General features: G+C 34.1%; 1 protein-coding gene across 1 annotated transcript in view; it reads right to left on the bottom strand.

Moving 5' to 3' along the window:
• The window catches only part of USH2A (usherin), a 747,185-nt gene that overhangs the window by 662,374 nt on the left and 62,339 nt on the right, over positions 1–22,472 (bottom strand). Inside the window, exon 3 of the mRNA XM_058533703.1 lies at positions 18,720–18,852. Within this exon, the coding sequence (XP_058389686.1) occupies positions 18,720–18,852 (133 nt within the window). The remainder of the gene's footprint in view (positions 1–18,719; positions 18,853–22,472) is intronic.

The raw sequence follows: 22,472 nt of genomic DNA, 5'->3' as shown, positions 1-22,472 counted from the left end.
AAGACACACAAAGTAGTAATTGGTCTTATTTGCTGTTCTATTTCTAGCTCATAGCTAAGTTCCTGGCATATGGTAAATTGTTCAAAAAATATTTAATAATGAAAAAGAAAGGAAGATGGGAAGTGGAGAGGAAGAGAGGAATTTGGATCTGTAATGAAGATCTATAACGGCTGCTATAGGAAATGAGAGAGTAGGTTGACAAGTGGAAAATACAAGGATCCTCAAGAAGTATTTTGAGGGCCATCTAAAATCAGAGGCTCTAATTGTGCCTTGGTACGAGTCTGCAAGATGAGTGACTTCCCCAAACATGCTGACAACTCAAGAAAGATATCAAATGATTGGAGGTATCCAGAGTTGAGAGTTTTCAGGCAGAGTTCATCAAACAAGAAGAATAGGAAAGTAAGATTCCAGTAATAGAGGAGTATACATGATGTACCACAGTACTTAAATGGACAGTGAAACCAGATGATAGATGATAGACCAGGAGAAAAGAGGGGAGGCAAGGTATTGGCCATTTGAACAAGTCAAAGAAGAGTGTAGTAAAAGGAAGGAAGAAAGATATTTGAAACAATTAGAGTATTCACATTAGTGCTGGCTGTGAACACACAAAAGCTGAGCAACACTGATCCTGCTTTTGGCAGCATCAACTAACGGAACAACAAGAATGTTCCCACCATACTCAAAGCATGCTTTGCCATCAAGAATTATCCCTCTGAATTAGAAAAACACTGTTATGAGTGTCCCTTCAATTCTATCCCTTCAAAAAATATACATTGAAGTCTTCTCCCCCAGTATCTATGAACATGACTGTACTTAGAAATAGAGTCTTTGCAGGTGTAATCAAGTTATGGTGATGTCGCTAGGGTGGGCTCTAATCTAACATGACTAGTGTCCTTATAAGAAGAGGAAAACTCCACATGGAGGCACAGTCACACAGTGAGGAGGCCATGTAACAATAGAGGCAGAGACTGGAGTGATGCAGCTATAAGCCAAGGAACACCAAGGATTAACAGCTATGACCAGAAGTTAACTAAGAGGCAAAGAAGAATCCTTCCCTAGAGGTTTCAAAGAGCATGGTCCTGCTGACATCTTGATTTTTGGATTTGTAGCCTACAGAACTGTGAGACAATAAATTTCTGTTGTTATAAGCCACCCAGTTTGTGTCACTCTGTTATGGAGGCCCAGGTAACTAATATAGTCACCATTTCTTATTTTTGTTAACAAAATGAGTTATCAGAGAGAAAAAAAAGTTATAACATGTATATCATGTTATCCAATTTGTTTTCTCTGTATAAAAAATTGTATAAAAAGTTTTACATAGAATCTCTAGGGAATGTTTTATCTCAAAGCACTCAGAAAATATATACCATAACAAATAAGGGATAATCACTTGTGATTTTCAAAGACCTACTATAACTGAAAGACAGCAAAAATGATGAACACTGTAATTTTGTCAAAGCTTGAATCATAGCTTTAAATTGTCAGAATGGCTTCATTCTTTTGTGCATTCATTCACTCAACAAATATTTATTGGGAGCCTATTATTTGTTAGGCACTTTCATAGGTTCCAGAGATACATCAGTTATCCAAACAGGGATCAAAAAAAAAAAAAAACCCAAACAGACAAAAAAAATTGCTTTTAGGGAGCTTGCATTCAAGCAGCTAGATGAACATAATAGATGAGTAATTTATATGGTATATTAGAACATGATAAATGCTATGAAAAAAGGAAAAATTAGAGCAGTTTGGAAAGCATGGCTGGAATTTAATTTGGATGGTATGTTCAAGAGAGGTCTCACTGAGAATGTGGTATTGACAGGGGAAAGAGAACGAATCATGCATAAATCTAGGGGCAAAATATTCCAGACAGGGGTCAATGAGTGCACGGACCCCTAAGGAAGTATGCTTGGTGTGTTAGAGGAACTGCAAGGAGCTAGCATCCTGGAGCAGGATAAGAGAGGGGAGGCTATTGGAAGATTAGGTCAGACAAGTAACTGGCTGGGGGGATAAGTTTCAAATTGTTAAAAGCCTGTAGCCTATTGTAAGGACTTTGGTTTTTATTCTGAGTGAAATAGAAAGTTACTGGAGGGTTTAGAGTAGAGGAGTGACATGATCTTAGGTTTATTCAAAAGCGTTAAGAATAGAATGTGTGAGCACAAGGGTAGAAGCAGTGAGACCACTTAGGCTATTATAGTCATCCAAGTGAAAGATGATGGTAGTAAGACCAGGGTGTAGAAGTAGAAGTGTACATTTCAATGCTGATAAATTAGAATTCACTTTCTATATTTTAATAATAGTTAAAAGTAAGCTCTGATGCATAGGGATAATGAAATCTATTTTATTATCTATAAAATAAAGGGGCTGGGTTTTATGTCCTTTAAAAACTATTTTAGTTTTAAATTTTGAAGTCTGAACATAGAACAATCACATCCTCTACTATACAACTCATAGTTGAAGGAATTTCCAAAAAAAAAAAAGTTAGAAAAAGTTCTCTACAGACCTGGAGTTAATGTAAATAATCCCTTCCAAACAAGAGAATTATGATTTTGATTTCAGGGGACAGTATCATAAAATATTTCAAGGACATAGTCATAAGGGTGAATTTTACTTCCTTTGCTAGTTGTCAATTTTTTAACAAGAGATATTCATTGGAATAAATGTTTCATAAAGAGATTATTCTTTGAAAAAATATTCATATGTCAAAGATAGGTCTAAATTATATAACTTGATCAAGGAAATAGACATGACTCATACCAGAAAGACCTCATTGTTGTCTATTCAGAAAATAAGTAGGTGATAACTGAAAAGAAGCAGTACATCCTCGTTACAACTGGTGGCACAGCAAAATTAGTTAAACGGAAAAACTGTGAGTAAATAATCTAATATATACATCAGGGTAAAAACAGGTTTGAAATAAGGCTAAATAAATAAATGTCACATCATTTGGAAAGAAAGAAATAAAATTGCCTTTATTCATGGATAACATGATTGTCTACTTAGAAAATCACAGTGATTCTACACAAAAGCTACTAGAAGTAATAAGTGAATTTAGCAATTTGATATGATATAATTTCAATATATAAAAATCAATTCAATTTCTATATACTAGCAACATAACACTGGAAAATAAATTTTTTTAAGTATCACTCATATCAGCCCAAAACATGAAATATTACTTATAAATATAACAAAGGATGACAGTGTCTGTAGGTAAAATTGCAAGACAATGATGAAAGAAATGACAGGATGTCATCAGGAATGGCAGAGTAAGAACAATGAAAAATTCTCTCTGCCATAAAAACAATGAGAACACTAGCAAAGAGTGTCAAATCAACTTTCCTGGATCTCTGGAAATTAACCAAAGATTTGCAACAATCCAGAGAGTGTTTATTTTTAAAAAGGTTTATGGCATTTTAACTTTCCCTATTCCCATCCTCCTTTCTGCTACTCAGTGGTAACCTTGAAAATGAACATTCCTCATTCACAATGAAAAGCAGCATCCCCTGGAGGAATCAGAATGGGATTGGAGCTCTTTCAAAGCCCCATCCTCAGAAAATTGTCATTATTTAATCTGTCTGACAGTACCCTAGAAAACCCTATCAGTAAAGCTTGAATTGACTCAGAGCTTGTCCATTGGAAACAGGCTTTCTCTGAGGATATGTGTTGAAAACAATTAGTGGCAACTGTTTAACATTGCAGTTGCCTAAGGCAGCAATAACAGTTGGGGAAAACAAAAAAACCAAAAATGTTTAAAGGAAAAGCTGAGGCATGACATATTCACAGGGGGCTTTGCAAAGCTCTGACATATTCCTGGGAATCTAGAAGGCCATGCACATGCAAAGGGCTATGTGTATGTCCAGGGACATGTGAATTCCCAAGAGATACCTGAGAAGAACCTAAGCTCTCACCTTTGCTTGACCTTGCGGCTCTGCACAGCAGGAAGTAGTGACCAAAGAGGAGTGCTAATCTGCCTGGCTGAGTGTTGAAGGCATGCTGTAACACACATACAGAGACCTCAGAAAAGACTGAAAAACTTATTGGTTCTAGGAATTTAAGAAATTCTCTGTTCAATCATTAGCTGAGCACTAAGCTAACTGAACAGTGATTTCAGTGACCACATATGCCAAAAATATAGATTTTACATAATTTATTCAAGAAAGTCACTAAACAAGCAAACAGCAACAACAACAACAAACAGCAACAACAACAACAAACAGCAGCAACAACAAACAGCAACAACAACAAACCCTGGGAAGGTGAAGACTCTGACTTCCAGATTTGCAACACTATATTATTTAAAATGTCCAGTTTTCAACCAAAAATAATGACACATTCAAAGAAACAAGAAAGTATGGTCAATACACAGTTGGCAGGAAAAGCAGCCATAGAAACTGGGCCAATTGTAAGACCATGTACTAAACTTACTGGACAAAGAATCTAAATCAACTGTTCAAACAACTAAAGGAAACCACATCTAAAGAACTAAAGGAAAGCATGAGAATGATGTCTCAGCAAATAGAAAATATGAGTAAAGAGACAAAAATTATAAAAATGAAAAATTCACTAGAGGAGCTTATCGACAAATACAAATGAAAAGAAAAAAGAATCATTAAACTTGAAGGTAGGTCAACTGAGATTATCTAGTCTGAGGTATAAAAAGAAAAAAAAAATGCAGAAAAATGAACAGAACCTCAGAGACCTGTGGGACATCATCAAGTGTACTAATATGAGCATAATAGGAATCTCAGGAGAAGAGAGATAGAAAGGAGCAGAAATAATATCTAAAAAAATAATCACTAAAACCTTCCCAAATTGGATGAAAACCATTAATCTACACATTCAAGAAGCTCAATGAACTCCAAGAAGGATAAATTCAAAGAAATCCACACCTAGATATATCATAATAAAACTGATGAAAGACAAAGAGAAAATCATAAAAGCAGCAAGAGAGAAATCACTCATCTCATATAAGGGATCTTCAAAAAGGTTATGAATAGATATTTCATCAGAAACCATGGAGGCCAGAAGGCAGTGGGATCACATATTTAAAGCACCGAAAGAAATAAAGACTGTCAACCAAAAATTCCAGTAAAATTATCCTTCAAATATGAAGGAAAAATTAAGACATTCCCAGATAAACAAAAACTGAGAGAATATATGGCTACTAGACCTGCTTTATAAGATGTATTAAAGTAAGCCTTTAGGCTGAAATGAAAGGACACTAGACAGTAACTCTAATGCACATGAAGAAATAAAGAGCACCTTTAAAGGTAACTACATAGGTAAATAGTAAATATAAAAGAGAGTATAAATATATTTTTATTTGTAATTCTTTTTTTCTCTTGATTTAAAAGACAACTGCATAAAGCAATAATTATACATCTGTGTTGTTGGGCATCTAATAACATAATTTATATGACAATAAAAAGAGAGAGGGAAACAAAACTATATAGGCACAAATACTGTATCAGTAATTATATTAAATGTAAATGGCTTAAACACCCCAATAAAAAAGATTTTGGCACAATGAAAAAATCAAAACCACAAATATGATCCAAGGATATCCTTTCTACAAAACACAAACTCAAAGAAACAAATAGGTTAAAAGTTAAAGGATATAAAAAAATATATATACCGCATAAACTATAACCAGACACACTCCAAATATTCAATGGGTTAAAGAAGATATCACAAGAAAACTGGAAAGTCCTTTGAGAGAAATGAAAATGAATACACAGCATATCACACTTTATGAGTTTCAGGTAAAGCAGTGATGAAAGAGAAATTTAAAGATATAAACACCTACATTAAAGAAGAAAGATATCAAATCAATAACCTAACCTTCTACCTTAAGAAATTAGAAAAAGAAGAGGAAACTCAGTACAAAGAAAGCAGAAAGAAGGAAATTATAAAGATTAGAGTGGAGACAAATGAAATATAGAATATAAAACAATAGGGACAAGTAACAAAATCAAAACTTGGTTCTTTGAAATGGCCAACAAATTTGATAAACCTTTTACTAGACTGACCAAGAAAAAACAGGAGAGAAGACTTAAATCAATAAAATCAGGAATGAAAGAGGGGACATTACAACTGACATTACAGACATGAAAAGATTATAAGGGAATTCTATTAACAACTGTATGTCAACAATTAAATAACCTAGATACAATGGACAAATTTCTAGAAAGACACAAACTACTGAAACTGACTCAAGAAGAAACAGACAATCTGAATAGAGATATAATAAGTAAGGAGACTAAATCAGTAATAAAAAAAATTTCCACAAAGAAAATCCTAGACCACACGCCTTCACTGGTGAATTCTTCTAAACATTTAAAGAAGGAATAGCACCAATCCTTCACAAGCTCTTCCAAAAAATAGAAGAAGAAGAACACTTCCCAACTCATTCTATGAAGTCATCTTACCCTGATACCAAAACCAGTAAACACATCACAAGAATAGAAAGTTACAGATCAATTTGTCTTATAAATACAGATGCAAAAATCTTCGACAGATTACTAGTAAATGGAATCCAACACCATAACTAAACGATTATACATCATAAGCAAGTGGGATTTATTCCAGTGATGCAGGGCTGGTTCAACATGTGAAAATCAAATAATGCATAATATTGATACAATAAAGGACAAAAAACAAATGATCATCTCCATAGATCCAGAAAAATTATTTGCCAAATTCCAACACTCTTTCATTATAAAAACACTCAACTGTGAAAGAAGTGAATTTCCTCATCTGATTAAGGGCATTTATAAAAATCCACAGCTAACATCATGATTAATGGTGAAAGAAGAAATGCTTTTCCTATATGATCTGGAACAAGACACCAATGTCCACTTTTGCCACTTCTATTCAACATCGTTCTGGAGGTACTAGCGAGGGCAATCAAGGAAGAGAAAGAAAAGGTTTCCAGATCGGAAAGGAGAAGTAAAACAAAGGTGTACAAGGAGAAACTTACAATATGTTGATTACACAATTTTATAAATTATAAAATGAGAAAACAACCTAACTCCTAACATGAGAACAAATAAATAATGCATGCTTTTCATAAAATGGATACTAATAGAGCAGCTAACATGAATGAACCAGATCTCAAAATAAATAATTCTCAAAAACAATTTTTATGAAAAAGCCAAGTTGGAAATACACTAAGAAGCCACTTATTTAAATTTTAACAATGTGAAGTTAATAACATACATTCTTTAAGGATAGTTACATATATGTTAGGATAGGTACGTATATATTAGGTTGAACCATTTGAAATAGTTAATATTTGGCCATTTTTAATCTATAAAAATGGCAATTTTATATGGTTCAACCTTATAATAAAAGTATAAAAAACACACACGGGAATGATAAATGTAAATACAGAATAGGAGAGGGGGATCTTTAAGGATCTTTAAAATTATTTAAATAGATTTTGAAGACGCCGAGTGAAGAAAGTATGTCAAGGAAGGAATGATCTCAACTCTGCTAAACGATGTTTATGGGTTCAATAAGATAAGAACTTGAAATTAACTATTAGATTTATGATGTGAAGGTCAGTAGAGATTTGACAAGTGTAGTTTAAATGTAGTGGTGAACTAAAGCCTGAGTGTATTTGGTAGACCTGGAAAAGAGGAATTAAAGACAGAGAGTGCTGAGGCCAGCCCAGTGGCGTAGTGGTTAAGTTTGTGCACTCCACTTCAGTGGTCTGGGGTTCGCAGGTTCAGACCCCAGGTCTGGATCTACACACTGCTCATCAAGCCATGCTATGGCAGTGTCCCACATACAAAATAGAGGAAGATTGGCACGGACAATCTTCCTCAAGCAAAAAGAGGAAGACTAGCAACAGATGTTAGCCCAGGGCCAATTTTCCTCACCAAAAATAAAAAAAGGCAGCAATTGCTGAGGATACTTTGGGGGAGTTTTGCTTAAAAAGAGAAACCAAGAAATGAACGAGTGGCTGGTGGAGGAGATGGGGTCAAGTAATTTTTTTTAAGGAAGAATAACAACACATTTCTATGTCAATAAAAATATTCCATTAATATGAGAAAATTTTACAGTATAGGAGTAAATGGGAAAAAACACTGGGAAATAACTTTGGTAAGATCTAGATTATACTACAGAGGTGGATAAATATAGCAGTGGGAAGCTACACAAGTTCTTTTATGATTTGTTTTAATTTTCAGAGTGATGTAGTGATAATATCATCAGCTGAGAGTCAAGATAAGGAGTAAGTTTAAGGAGAGAATGACATGTGTACATAGTTGTCATAGAGAAGGAAAGTGAACAGATGAGGGAAATATGGAATGACTGTAGAGCAGCATAATAGAGGCACATACAAGGTTTATGGTCATAAATTTAAGGTGAGACAAGTCATCCTTATTGGGTATATTAACTGTGTTATTGTCCAGGTAACACAGCAAGTGAGAAAAAGGCAGGAGAGTTCAAGTGTGCACAAGGAAGTGATTAGAATATTTGACCATGAAACTTAGGCTGAGTAAGAAGAGACAGAACACATCAAGGGAGTGAGGGACAGTGGAAAGTTGTTTAGATCCACTCATTGAAGACCCCAGAGGGGTTGAATAATTACTGGAGTCAGGGTAGCAGACGATGTGAACTGATAAAGGCAAGACTATATCTAACGGCAAAAGGAAATACAAGAAATTTATATGCTATATGAAGTAATTAAAAGACTGCTCTAGACAGAGGGAGCTGCTGGAAAACACTGAGATCAAAAGCAACGATGTTGCTCAGCATAAGTCACATGATCACTAGTGAGTCAGATCTGACCTCTACACATATAACAAAAAAGTGAAGAATCCTCAACAAGTTTCAGTTTTAAATATTGGCAGTAAATAGATTTCAGGCAAATCAAAGAAAACAGATGCAAAAGTAAAAAAGTCAGAGGTAGACTTAGGGCCCACAAATGCCAAAAGTCTCCAGGAAAAATTAAAAGAAGTAACTGTAAGGCCAATGCCTGAATTCTACCAAAATAATTCTCGGGGCCACGTAATAGGAACCTTCTTTGGCCAGAGAGCCAGAGACCAGCCGTAGCTGACAGAAGCTAAAAGGCTGCAGAGATAAAGTGTAGAGTTGGTCACAGAAAGAAAAGAGGTACCTATTAGATGTTACAATAATAGTTGAACTTCTGCTTCTGGCTGAGATGTAGAAAGTCGCAAGAGACCATCACTTTGCTATCAACCTAGCAATCAAAATAAGCCAGATAAGCTACAAAATCATTTTTTAATCCATCAGAAAGCAGAGGACAGAGAGAAATCTAAATGAATTAAATTCTAGAAAGTAACAAGCCTTTTATAGGAGAGATGAGACCCAGGGCTGCTCTCATCCCTAACAGAGAAGTGAGAAGTAGGAGGATAGTCACAGAGGGAGTGAAAGGAAAGCAGTCACGTGGAGGTTGGCATGACAGATTTGTCTTCCAAAGGGCCCCAACCACACAGTGAGTCTGCACCTGTCCTGATTCTCTCATCAAATATCCGAAACCAGTGGTGAACTCAATAACATGAAAACTGTAATAAAACCCACATTCCGATAAACTTCAAATCAGTTTGGGTGTTCCCCTCCTATTCACAGCACCCAGACACACACAGTCTAGAGGCCTGATAGAACCAGTTGTGCTCTTTTCTCTAGAGGTAAATATTATTTACTTCCATCTGTTCCGTTCTTTTATACAAAATGCCTGGCGCACAATAAAAATATTTTAAGACACATGAAGAAATAAGAAAATGTGGCCCATTGTAAAGAAAGGAAACAGCCAATAGGAGGTGATGCAGATACGGCCCAGACATTGGAATTATCAAACAAGGATGTGACAATATCTAAGACAAAAATATGAAAAGTTCTAGTGGAAATGGTGACAATGTGTGTGAATACATGGGGAAATACGAGCACAGAGATGGAATCTACAAAAAAGTAGCCAAATGGAAATGCTGGAAATGAAAAATATGATATTAAAAACGAAGAATTTTCTAGACAGGCTTAACAGCAGCCTAGAAACAAAAGACAAAATGATCAGTGAATTTCAAGACAATCCGAAGAGAAACACCAAGACCAAAACAGAATAGAAAAAGCAAAAACAAATAAACAAAAATGTGCCCAAGATCTGTCTGATAATATTTAGTGCTGTAACATAGATGTAACTGAAGTACTAGAGGAAAAAGGGAAAGAAAATGGAAAAAAAGAAAGAAAAATTTAAAGAGATAATTATCAAAAACTCCCAAAAGTAATGAAAACATCAACTTATACATACGAGAATCTGATCAAACTTCAACCAAGATGAATACAGTGAAAACTACACACAGGCACAACATAGTCAAACTGTTAACATCAAAGAGAAAATCTCAAAAACAGCAAAGGAAGAACAACGTATAGCATGTGAGGGAACATAGATGTGAATGAAGGCTGATTTCTCATCAGAAAAAATGAAGGCAGGAAGACAATGAAACACAAATCTTTAAAGTGCTGGGAAAAAAAATAACAATGTAGAATTCTACATCCAGTGAAAATATCCTTCAAAAGCAAAGCTAATTTAGGGCCGGCCCCGTGGCTTAGTGGTTAAGTGCGCGCACTCCGATGCTGGCGGCCAGGGTTCGGATCCTGGGCGCGCACTGACGCACGGATTCTCCAGCCATGCTGAGGTCACGTCCCACGTACAGCAACTAGAAGGATGTGCAACTATGACATACAAGTATCTACTGGGGCTTTGGGGGAAATAAATAAAAATGTAAAATGAAGGAAAAAGCCATATTTAAAAAAAAAAAAGCAAAGCTAATTTAAAAGATATTTTTACAAAAGCTGAGAGAGTTTATTTCCCATCAACTGAACTATAAGTAACAGAAATGTAAGTCCTTGTAAGTCCTTTGGGCTGAGGAGAAATAACACCAAGTGGAAGACAGCATTTACAGGAAATAATGAAAAGTACCAGAAAGTGCTAATCTTTAAAGAGAGAAAGAAATTATTTCATGGATTTTACATATACACATATTTTTTATTACCTACACAAAATACAGCAGTTTTAAACATCTAGTACCTCATTGCTCTAAATTCAACGTGTTTTTTTCCTCTTCACCGTTGGAAAATTTTGATTTGGAGCCCAAAAATTAAATATAGCCTATGCCAATTATTTTAAAATACAAAAGTTTCACAAAGTCAATAAACTTAATATCTAAATGAACAATATTAACATTAATATGTATGATAGCAAAATTTTATTGAGTACCTAACATAAGCCAAGTATATATTATTTTTAAGTTTTACAATTACCTTGAAAGCTATGTATTATAAAACACATTTTACAAATGAGGAGACAAATTAGGAAATTGGATTGAGAAGTGAAATTCTTTGCCAAAGTTACTTGGCTTTTAAGAAGCAGAGCTGAGATTCAAACCCAAATCTCTCTAATTCTAAATTTCATGCCTTGATTCTCAGGCACTAATTATTGTGGCAATAATAATTTCTATGTACAATGAGTTAAATGTCCAGTGCAGATTTGTATTTCCTCAAGCTATGTTAAATTTAGAGTATACTATACTACACACCCTTGCTTTTTTCATGTAATAACACATCACGAACCTGTTGCCATGTCTACGAATATACACATTTCATTTCTCTTAATGGTGCACACTTTTCCCTTGTAGGTATGTATTGTAATTTATTTAATCAATTTCCTTTTGAAGTTTTTAACTAGTTCCAATTATTTGCTCCTTTAAATAATTCTACAATGAACATTTTTGAGTACATATTTAAGGCCTTGTCTAATTATATTCTTGAGATAACGTCCTGGAAGTAGAATTCTTAGATCAAACAGCTTTCACATTTTTACTTTTCATGGCTTGCCAGGTTATCCTCAAGTCTTTCCAAAGCTAGTATTATATTTTTCATTCCTTGCCAAACTAAGTGCAAAATGATAAGCATTGTTTGAATTTTAAATTCTCAGTTTATTAGTCAGATGTTTCAATATTTTCCTTTAGTGTTTCTGGCAGTGGTATCATGCTAATAGTCTTCAATATGTCAAGATTATAGAAACCTTAGCCTTCATTTTCCTCTATTCCCTCATGATTTCATATTTTACTTTTAAATTTTAATTCCTCTACAGTTTTTATTTAATATGGTTGTAAGGCATACTTTTAACTTATCTTTTTATTTTTGTAACATAGTTGGCCAATTACGCTGATAGCATTCCTAGATATCTCTTCCACGACAATTTGAAACACCAACTTTATCTTTAATTAAACCCCTCTATACCTGCATGTACCTTGTTCCCATACCCTTCTTCCATTCCATTTACCTGTCTTAATTCATCAATTTTTATAACTTTTTGATATCTTTTCTTTCTATCTAATTCAAAAAAAATTATCTCAGAAAAATTTTAGCATAATCTCAGCTGAACTAAAAGGAAAATGGACTTCTATACCTAACTCAGGTTACAAATGTTAACTCATGAGACACTAGTAGAAATTGAGTAGAATTCCAACTCCAGAATGAAGAATAAGCAAGTGGATTAAGATACAAAACAGAAGAAAATATGGAAGAGAAAGGAAGTTGGAGTTATCTTTAGACAATTTATTTGTTTCTTCCTTGTGCATTCACTTTCATAGATATACAACAAATGTTTATTGATTCCTTAATGACCAATTACCTTCTAAAGAAGGTGTTACTTAATTTTAAATGCATAATGTAGAAATTCGCATATTTAAAAGGAAATTAGGACTCTGTTAATAAATGAGTTCAGAAATAACTCTGAAAAATTTTGATTCACATGATTTTGTATATTTAAGTCTAAAATTTGGAGGGCTGTTGTATTTATTACCACACTGACTTTAGACACTCCTTATAATTACATTTCTGCTACCCACAACTCCCTGAGGTTTTGTGCCCAACCGGAGGCATTGAATTAAACCTACAACTGGAAGAAAATTCTCTAAAGAGGAAGTGACACATACTAGTTGATATGGATGGTCTAAGGTATTTCTATTTGTATATTTAGAAATCACCCGGACCAAATCAGATTATCCCATTAGGATATAAATGTATACTTATCCCATTAATATGTATACAGGGCTCAGTGAAAAGCATTCATTTGGTCCATTGATTAATTTCCTAGGGGAGGCAAAGACAAGGCCTGCAGCAACAGAAAGTGTCATTGCAACAAATTTTTCTAGAAAGTTATACTACTTAGAAATGAGACCCAAGAAAAAGCCCTATAGCAGCCAATGTTCGTGTGAAAAGTTGTTGCTTCCAGGGTGCAAAAAAACAGAGAAACAAGTTAAGGCTAGCCAGAGAAAGAAAGAAAAGACATCTTGATCTCCCATAGGCCTTCGTTTGATATGGCTGTGTTTGAGGCAGTGTCTGTTCCAAAGCAGAGACAGCCGGCCTGGCACTGCATGAGAGCACCTTTAATTCAGCTCGCAATAATCTCTTGCACAATTACCTCTCCTGAATGAAAGCATCTTGGATATGGACAAAAGTATGGAGGAGAGTGACTTAATTTTTTGATTAAAAAAAGGAGCAAGCGAGGGAAAGAAAATGATTTATAATAAGTCCATGGGAACATTCTGTACCTATCTCTTTTCTGATTAGAGAGGTGGCATGGAGCCTGGCTCATTAGGCAGAAGTAATGAACCAGTCTACATGCCATCTCTAATTAGAGAAAAGATACAGTAGGTACAACTGTACCTATAAATTGGTAGAATAAAGATAAAAATTATTTTTAAATATCCTTTCCTCCTGTAGGTCTCCAATGCTTGGAATTTAACAGAAAATTGTAATAAAAACTAAGCAACATTTGAAATAAACCCTTTTCCAATGATATGTTTTCTAATCAGAAAACAAATTTTTACATAGTTTAAAAATGAGTATCATATTCAGTCCACACTGTCCTTTTGAAGCATTAATTCAACATTTAGTACACTGAGTGGAATAGAAGTCATTTCAACCCCGTAGTGCATATTGGACAAATTTATAACACTATTGAATACTTTGAGCAACATTTGGTGCAATAAAACACTTTTAGAAGTACTAATGGGGATTAAATATTGAAATAAAGCTCGTAAGATTTAATGTGTTATTAAGAAATTCTACATTCAGAGTACTTTATAAAATTTTTCAATATACTAATTACTCAAACCAAGTTTCTAAATGCATAGGTTCCTTAAAATATTACTTCTTCATGTAAGTTTAGCTTGATCTAAGAGCATATACAAATTAAAATAATAGAGTCATTTATAGGAATTTTTTCTTTTGATCTCTCAACAATTCTATGGAAATTGCTTCACAAATTTCTTATTCTGTCTTACAATAAGAAGATAGATGTTCAAACAAGTTAATAATAGCTGCCAGTTATTGACCATTTACTGTATGACAAGCAATATATTCTACACACACATTATTTCATATAATTCTTACAATATATCCCTATAGAATTATGTATTAAAACATCATTTAATGGATTAGAAACTTTAAGACTTAAAAAAAGATCCATATTTTGATTAAAGGCACACACTGGATTGGATTCAATCCTAGGTTTGTTTGACAGCAGAGCTTGGAAATTTAACCACAGTGTTTTAGAATGTATTTTGAATATTAAAAATATACACTTTTTTTCTTTAAACTAGACACATGTCTAGATAACTCAGGTCATAGGGGAAAACAAACAAATTTTGCATTATTTCAAAATTAATAATAATAACAACACCTATAAATATCTATATGACAACTCCAAAGTTATAGCCATTTATGCATTTATTGCAAACGTTCGATAAGATTTGAGTGCCTACTATGTACCAATGATAGGACTGTATAACTATTCGAATTAAAATTTGGCAAGGTCATTGCACTTAAGGTCAATATAAAAATTGATGGTATTTTTATATAATAGAAACGAAGTCAGAAAATGAAGTCTAAAAATAATACCAAGTATAATTCCCTGAAAAAAGAACCAGCAAATACATAGTACAAAGTCTTACAAATATGAGTGAGACATCTATACTGAAAACTAAAAACATTTCTAGGAGAAATTAAGGAACACTATGTTCATAGATTGGAAGACTTGATATTGTGGATATGTCCATTCTCCCAAAATTGAGTTAATGATTTTAATCCGAGCAGAATTTTTGTGAAAATTGAAAAACTGCTTCTAAAATTCATATAAGTTCAAGACACTATTGAAAGAAAACAGAAAAGCTGGAGAAATTAAACACTTCCAGATATTAAGACTATTATGAAACTACAATAATAAAAACTAAATGTTTTGACTCAAGTATGGGCAAACAGATCTTTGGAACAAAATAGAGAGCTCTAGAACAAACTCATCCTCCTATATACAGATACATAATTTGCACCAAATTTATCACTGCAGAGCAGTGGAGAAATGATGATATGTTTAAAGAAAATGTTTCTAGATTAATTAGATATTCGGGTGGGGGAAAAAAAATAAATCTTGACCCCTACCTTGTACCATATTCAAAAATCAATTCCAGATAGAATATAGACCTAAATTTGAGAGGTAATATAATAATGCTTCTAGAACAAAGTGTAGGAGAATATCTTCATGATATCAGGGTTTGCAAAGATATCTTAGCACATACAAAGTATTAAGTAGAAAATAAAAATTAGTAATTGGACTTCATTAAAATTAAGAAACCCTGCTGATCAAAGAATATTACTAAGAGAATGCAAGTATAAGCCATAACCCAAAAGGCAATATTTGCAATCCATGTGTATGTCAAAGAACTCACACTCAACATATTGAAGAGCTCCAATAAATCATTAATAAAAAGACAAACTATCCAATTAAAAAATTGGCAAAAAACTTAAATAGGTACTTCACAAAAGAGCATATCCATATGACCAATAAGCACATGAAAAGTTTTCAATATCATCAATCATCAGGAAATATACCACACACCCACCAGAAGGACAAACAATAATATACAACAATACTAGATGTTAGTAAGGAGGTGGAACTAGTGAAATTCTCAAATATTGCTGATTGGAACATGCACTTTAGAAAACTAAAGTATCTCCTAAAGCTAAAGAAAGAGCAACACACAATATAGATAAATCTCACAGGCATAGTGCTGAGCAAAAGGAATCAGATACAAAACAGTACCTTCTGCATGATTTAATCTGCACGAGTTCAAGAATAGGCCACACTAACCTACTGTGACAGAGGTCTACAATGGCACTATTCTGTCTTCACTTTTAGAGTTGGTATTCACTAGGGGTCCTAGAGATACAGGAAATGTTCTATAACTTTTTCTGGATGAGAGTTACACAGGTATATACAAGAATTAAAAATTCACCAAGCTGTACCCGTAATATTTATGCATTATGTTCCATGCTTGTTTTGCCTTCATCAAAAATTTAAAATATGTTTAAATTTCTAGAATACAAAGTTATTAGGCTATCTAAAAACTTGAGAAAACATGTGCTACATAATATTCTTAACATTAATGAGCTTTTACAAATAAATAAGAAATTCCAGAGTATAAGTACGGACACACGACATGAATAAGGAATTCACAAGTGAAATGCAAATGATCAAGACATATGTGGAAGGTTATTCAAACTCACTAATGGCCAAATAATTCTAAGGCAACATCCAACAATATTTTCCAATGAGAGGCACGGCAAAAGTGAAAAACATGGGTAATTTTCAAGGTCAGTTAGTGATTAAGGAAGCAAGTTCTTGCCTATATTTTTAAATAAGGTTGTAAATTTTCACAACCTTTCCAGGGTAGTCTGTTGTTATGCATTATGGAAATCTTTCTAATATGTTATTAAAATATAAAATGGCCATATACTTCAACCTAGCCATTCAACTTCTATGGATTTATGTTAGGGAAATAATTATAATAATATTAATACGTTACATATCAATATGGTTTAGTAGAAGGCACAGTTATTCATTCATTCAACAAATACTGAGCAACTACTACGTGCCAGATGCTGGAAAAACAGTAATGCTTTTCATGACATATCCTCATTTGATTCTTACAATAGAAACATAATATCATCATTTTAAATTTGGGGTAACTATAGTTTAGAGACATTACAAAATTGTTCCAGGTCACATGGCTAGTAGGTGGGGAGATGGAATCTGAACTCAGGCAGATCGACACCAAAGCATAAGGTCTTAAGGAACTGCACAATCAGACAATCGCTCAAATGCCCACGTATGTATGTAGGTATGTATGTATGTATGCGCATATGTGCATACCAGAAAGAGGGATAGATACGGATATAGATACAAAAATACAGATATACATAGTGTTTTCTATCAAATAACTGCTAATAATATTGAAATATTAGAAATAACCTACATATCCATTAATAGGAGCTTGTTTAAAAAATTTTTGTTACAGCTATACAATTGTGTCCAGTGCAGCCATTTTAAATAAGGCATATTAACGTAAAATATTGTCCATAACATTTGGAGGAGAAGTATTTATTTTTAGAAGGCTCAGAGAAAGCATATGTATTATAATCTCATTTGTGGAAAGTTATTATATTTATAATCATATCTCTAGATATATGTACTAGAATTTTAGTACATATATTTATATATTTAGTACATATTTTTAGTACATATATTTAGTACATATATTTAGTACATATTTAGTGCATCTATCTAGGGAGGTAGAAAACGAAAAATCCTTTCTATTTCATAGTGTTTTGTATTTTTTGGATTTTCTTGTAATGAGCATTATTTAATAATATAAGATAATGTTTCCATTTTAAAGTGTATTTATAGACCATTGTGCTAGTTATTTCAAGATAACTCTAAATTTGAATTCTGTTCTTTGTAGGATGTAGTGTATATTATCTTCTTAAACTATATAGCCCATTTTTAGGGTGGGAAGATATGAACACTGTACATCCAGTTTATTACATGTTGAATATTATTTCTCAGTTTCTATCTAACATTCTAAGTCCTACTTTAACAATAGCCCTACCAGTAACATCCAAATCAGAAAAAGAAGAGAGACATCCAGTTTATTACATGTTGAATATTATTTCTCAGTTTCTATCTAACATTCTAAGTCCTACTTTAACAATAGCCCTACCAGTAACATCCAAATCAGAAAAAGAAGAGAGAGAAAATAGTTTATTACACATTGTTCTTACTTTAAAAATTAATAATAGAGACATTCTAATTTTAAATTTCCCCAGTATAGTGGGCTGAAAAGTGGCCTCCAAAAGATATGTCCATCTGGAACCTGCGACTGTGACCCTACTTGGAAAAAAGGTCTTTGCAGATGTAATTAAGGATCTTGAGATGAGACCAAAGTGGATTAGGGTGAGCCCTAAATCTAACCACGAGTATCCTTAGAAGAAAAGAGAAGGAGAGAAGACACAGAGGAAAAGACCATGTGAAGATGGAGGCAAAGACTGGGGTCATGCAGTTACAAGCCATGGAACCCTAAGGGTTGCCGGAAGCTACCAGAAAGAAGGGAGGCATGGAATGGATTCTCCCTTAGCACCTCCAGAAGAAACCAACACCGAGGATCCTTGATTTCAGACTTCTAGCCTCCAGAACTATGGAAGGATAAATTCCTGTTGTGTTAAGCTGCCACCCAATTGGTGCCAATTTGTTACAGCAGTCCTAGGAAACAAATACACCTAGAAATTTTAAAATATTATTTTTGACACATTTTTTAAGAAACAATGTAATTGGATAAAATAAATAATCTTACCGTTTAAACTCTGTCCTATTTGCATAGTACCAGAGGCAAAATCTGTAATTGAACCACTTAGAGTTCTTGCATCAAAAGCTGTATTATCTTCCTCCAAACCGTTGATGAAGAAACTGATTTTTGTCTGATGCACCTGTAAGAAATTATTACCATTATTATTTTAATTGCATAACCTTTTATTTTATAATAACTACATTTCAGCAGTCTTTCTCAAGTTAATTTCCTACTTCTTCAATTTCTTCAGTTGAAAAGACTGAAAACAATTTATTTTAATGGCTCAATGATATATCTGTGTGTTTATTTATCTAGATATAAACCTACATATTGTAGTTTTGTGCTGTGATGATATCTACCGGTGTATTCACAGGTATACATAACTGTTTGTCTCATATTTAACAGCTCTGACTGCCATGCCTTCATAAGTTTTTTGAGGATATACTGTTAATTTAGATACTAGTTAAAGTTGTTATAGCCATATTTAGAAATAAACAGAAATGAATACAACAGGGAGAAATTCAAAACCAGATATACCAAAAATGTAATACGTATGGATATAATTCAAGTTGCTGGTACAAAATACTTCTCATAAACATTTACTTTCTTAGGTATTCGTGTCCAGTTGGTAATTTTCAGCTGTACTTCTCCAATATAGAATAACATAAAAATTTGCCAATCATATTCTAGGCTAATTAATCAAGCAACCTAACAGCTCTCTATTACCAGGGGCAACAAACTTTTTCTTAAACAGACAGAGAGGGCCGGCCCCATGGCTTAGCGGTTAAGTGCGCGCTCCGCTGCTGATGGCCCGGGTTCGCATCCCGGGGCGCACCAATGCACTGCTTCTCCGGCCATGCTGAGACCGCGTCCCACATACGGCAACTAGAAAGATGTGCAGCTATGACATACACCTATCTACTGGGGCTTTGGGGGAAAAAAAATAAAAGGAGGAGGATCGGCAATAGATGTTAGCTCAGAGCCGGTCTTCCTCAGCAAAAAGAAAAAGGAGGATTAGCATGGACGTTAGCTCAGGGCTGATCTTCCTCACACACACACACAAAAACAGACAGAGATAATTTTTTATTTGCAAACCAAATGATTTGATTTTATGGTCCAAACCGTCCAGATCACAACTACTCAACTTTGCCGTTGTAATAGGAAAGCAGCCCTTACGATATGTAAAAGATTGAGCATGGATGAGTTCCAATAAAACTTATTTATAAAAACAAGGGGCCAGCCAGATGTCTCATGGGTTGTAGTTTGACGATCCCTGATTTACACCATAGAAAGTCAGGAAATTTTTGTTTGTATGAAGTGATCCCTAAATAGCAATTCAATCAAACTTTTATGCAGACTACTTCATAGATAGTATCTATACAAAATCTTCAATGATCGTGTATATTTCTAAACTGATGTGCTGTTTTGACATCAACTTTAGTCTCTACAAATAGTCCTGTTCAAGTGCTTTTAACTTAAATGTAAAAGGCATCATTAGTACTCTTTAGTAAAGGGACTGAAATGGCTAACACAAGACTGGGGGGTGGGGGTGAGGGTGGGGAAAGAGAGAGCAAGAGAAATTTAATATCTTGTACTTGAAAGGTTAGATGCTAACGTTTTAATAAAGGATATATCAAATCATAGCACTGAGAATGCTATTCTATTAAAATGGCCTTGCAAAAATTGATGAAAATAAACAACCATTCTCTAGATCTTTAAATCATTACGTGACTGCCTTAAGAACCCCTTTCAACAAACTCCTCTCTCTCAAAAAAAAGAAACTCTGAGAGTTAACATCATAATTACTTGGTAATATTAATTCTTCAAAAAGTTATTCGTATGGCTTTTCTCCATTCAATCCAACTTGCTTTCATTTAAAGCGTGTTCTTCTTAAATCCACTGACCCAGTGTTGCCTTTTACTTAATTACAAAACAAAGTTTTAACATAAAGACCTAAAATCACGCACCAACTCCTTGTGGACCTGGCTATATACCTCTCTGCCGAGTAGTAGGGCTGCATTTTTTTTTTTTTTTCGCATCCCATTTTTTACAGCCTGTTACTGTCATTTGGTGTTTGACTGTTATCATTATAAAAGATACAGGCTTTTCTACTTTGTTATTTGTAGCATTATCTCGTGTTTTACAACATCTTTGCACAGCACGCAGGCACATGAAATATAACTAGTGAAAAGTTCTCGATGGTATTAATGCATAAAAAAGAATGTGGTTCCATCTCTACTGTCTTTACCCAGCCAAACGCTGATGAAAAGCCAATTTTCCTTTATCACATTAGCACAGCCACGAGGGAAACACATTTGTTCTAGTCAGCTACACTAAAGATACTATTACCAATCTAACATATACATGTTTTATATCAGCAGCATTCTCAGAGCATGAGAGAGCCAACAATATATTAACACTAGCATGACAGTTTATTTAAGAAAAGAAAATTGTCTCTGTAGAGGGACAGAAGTTAGAAATGTATGGCTAAACCTCAGTGTCACTGGTCTAATAAAGGTAATAATTCTTAGGCTTTCTTTATAGCAGGTAACACTCCTGTGACGGTTCTGTCATATCATTCAAATAAAAATGTTGTCTTTTACAAGTTTAAGTGCACCTTTATTTTGAGTCAGATAGAAAGCATGTTTTTGATTTTCTGTGTTCACTGTATTATATCTGTAGTCAAGAGTTCAAGACCTTCTTTTTTTTTTATCAATTCATCACATATTTGCTTAGTAGAAGGATTCAGTGTCACTTGCAGTGAATTCCAGAAGGATGTTTTCACTTTGTTGGTCCTTAAAAAATGATTAATGGTGATCCCAAGCCACTCTCGTCTGTTGTCCCCTCCCCTACCGACCACCTTTCTATAAATAAGATTGAATCTTCTTTGATGTTCCATACCATGTTTTATATTCCAAGATTCCGTAAACTACTTTGCAATTCTGGTCTGGGGCCCCATCACACTGTGAAGACAAAGACGGTTTTCTGCGATAGCTCATTCTGATGATTCGCTTGCCAGTTATTTAGGGGAATAGAAATATATATGATGGAATTTCTGATTTGTGAAAAGAAAGCCTTCTGCTCAAGTAAACTTCCTCCCTGTCTCATTCTCCAGCCCTATGAGGATTAGAGGAGTTGGTACATGTTTATTGGTGTGGCTTGAAGGAATGAATTGACAAAACCAGAAGCAATTGTAGAAAAGCCTTAAATTCCTTCATAAAAGATCCAAAAACACTTTTAGAAAGAAGACAGAGGGGAACAGGTCATTCTCAAGGCTTCATTCTCTGGCAGTTTCATTTTTTATTTTGATCATTTTTGGGGGGTCAAATTCGTGTTCCTGTGATAGGTTATACTCATTCTTTTGAGCACAAGAGTGTATTAGATTTTAAAAAAGAAAAAAAAAGTAGAATTTTTGACCACTCTCATGCCTGATTAGAGGGGACTATCATTCAAAATTCCAGGAAGTCACACGACAGCTGAGAAGCTACCAAGGGAAAAATACAACCAAGTCCACCCAGACTAGAATATTGTAATTGTCCACAATCACTATTACATTGAAATGCCAAATCTCTGTCGCTACTCTACTCCTGCTGGCCACCAACCACCAAAAGAAACTGCTGACTGAGGCTGGGAAATAAATAGGCAGAGAACCTGTGCTGACTTCCTCATGAGAGAAATAGTTTTATAGTTTCCCTGTTGCCTATATCCTTTTGATTTAAATTTAATTCGATAAAGCATTAACCCAGTACTCACAGTGGC

The sequence above is a fragment of the Diceros bicornis genome, chromosome 38 (genome assembly GCF_020826845.1).
Source record: "Diceros bicornis minor isolate mBicDic1 chromosome 38, mDicBic1.mat.cur, whole genome shotgun sequence".
Taxonomy (NCBI): domain Eukaryota; kingdom Metazoa; phylum Chordata; class Mammalia; order Perissodactyla; family Rhinocerotidae; genus Diceros; species Diceros bicornis.
This window is presented reverse-complemented; position numbering and strand designations above follow the sequence as displayed.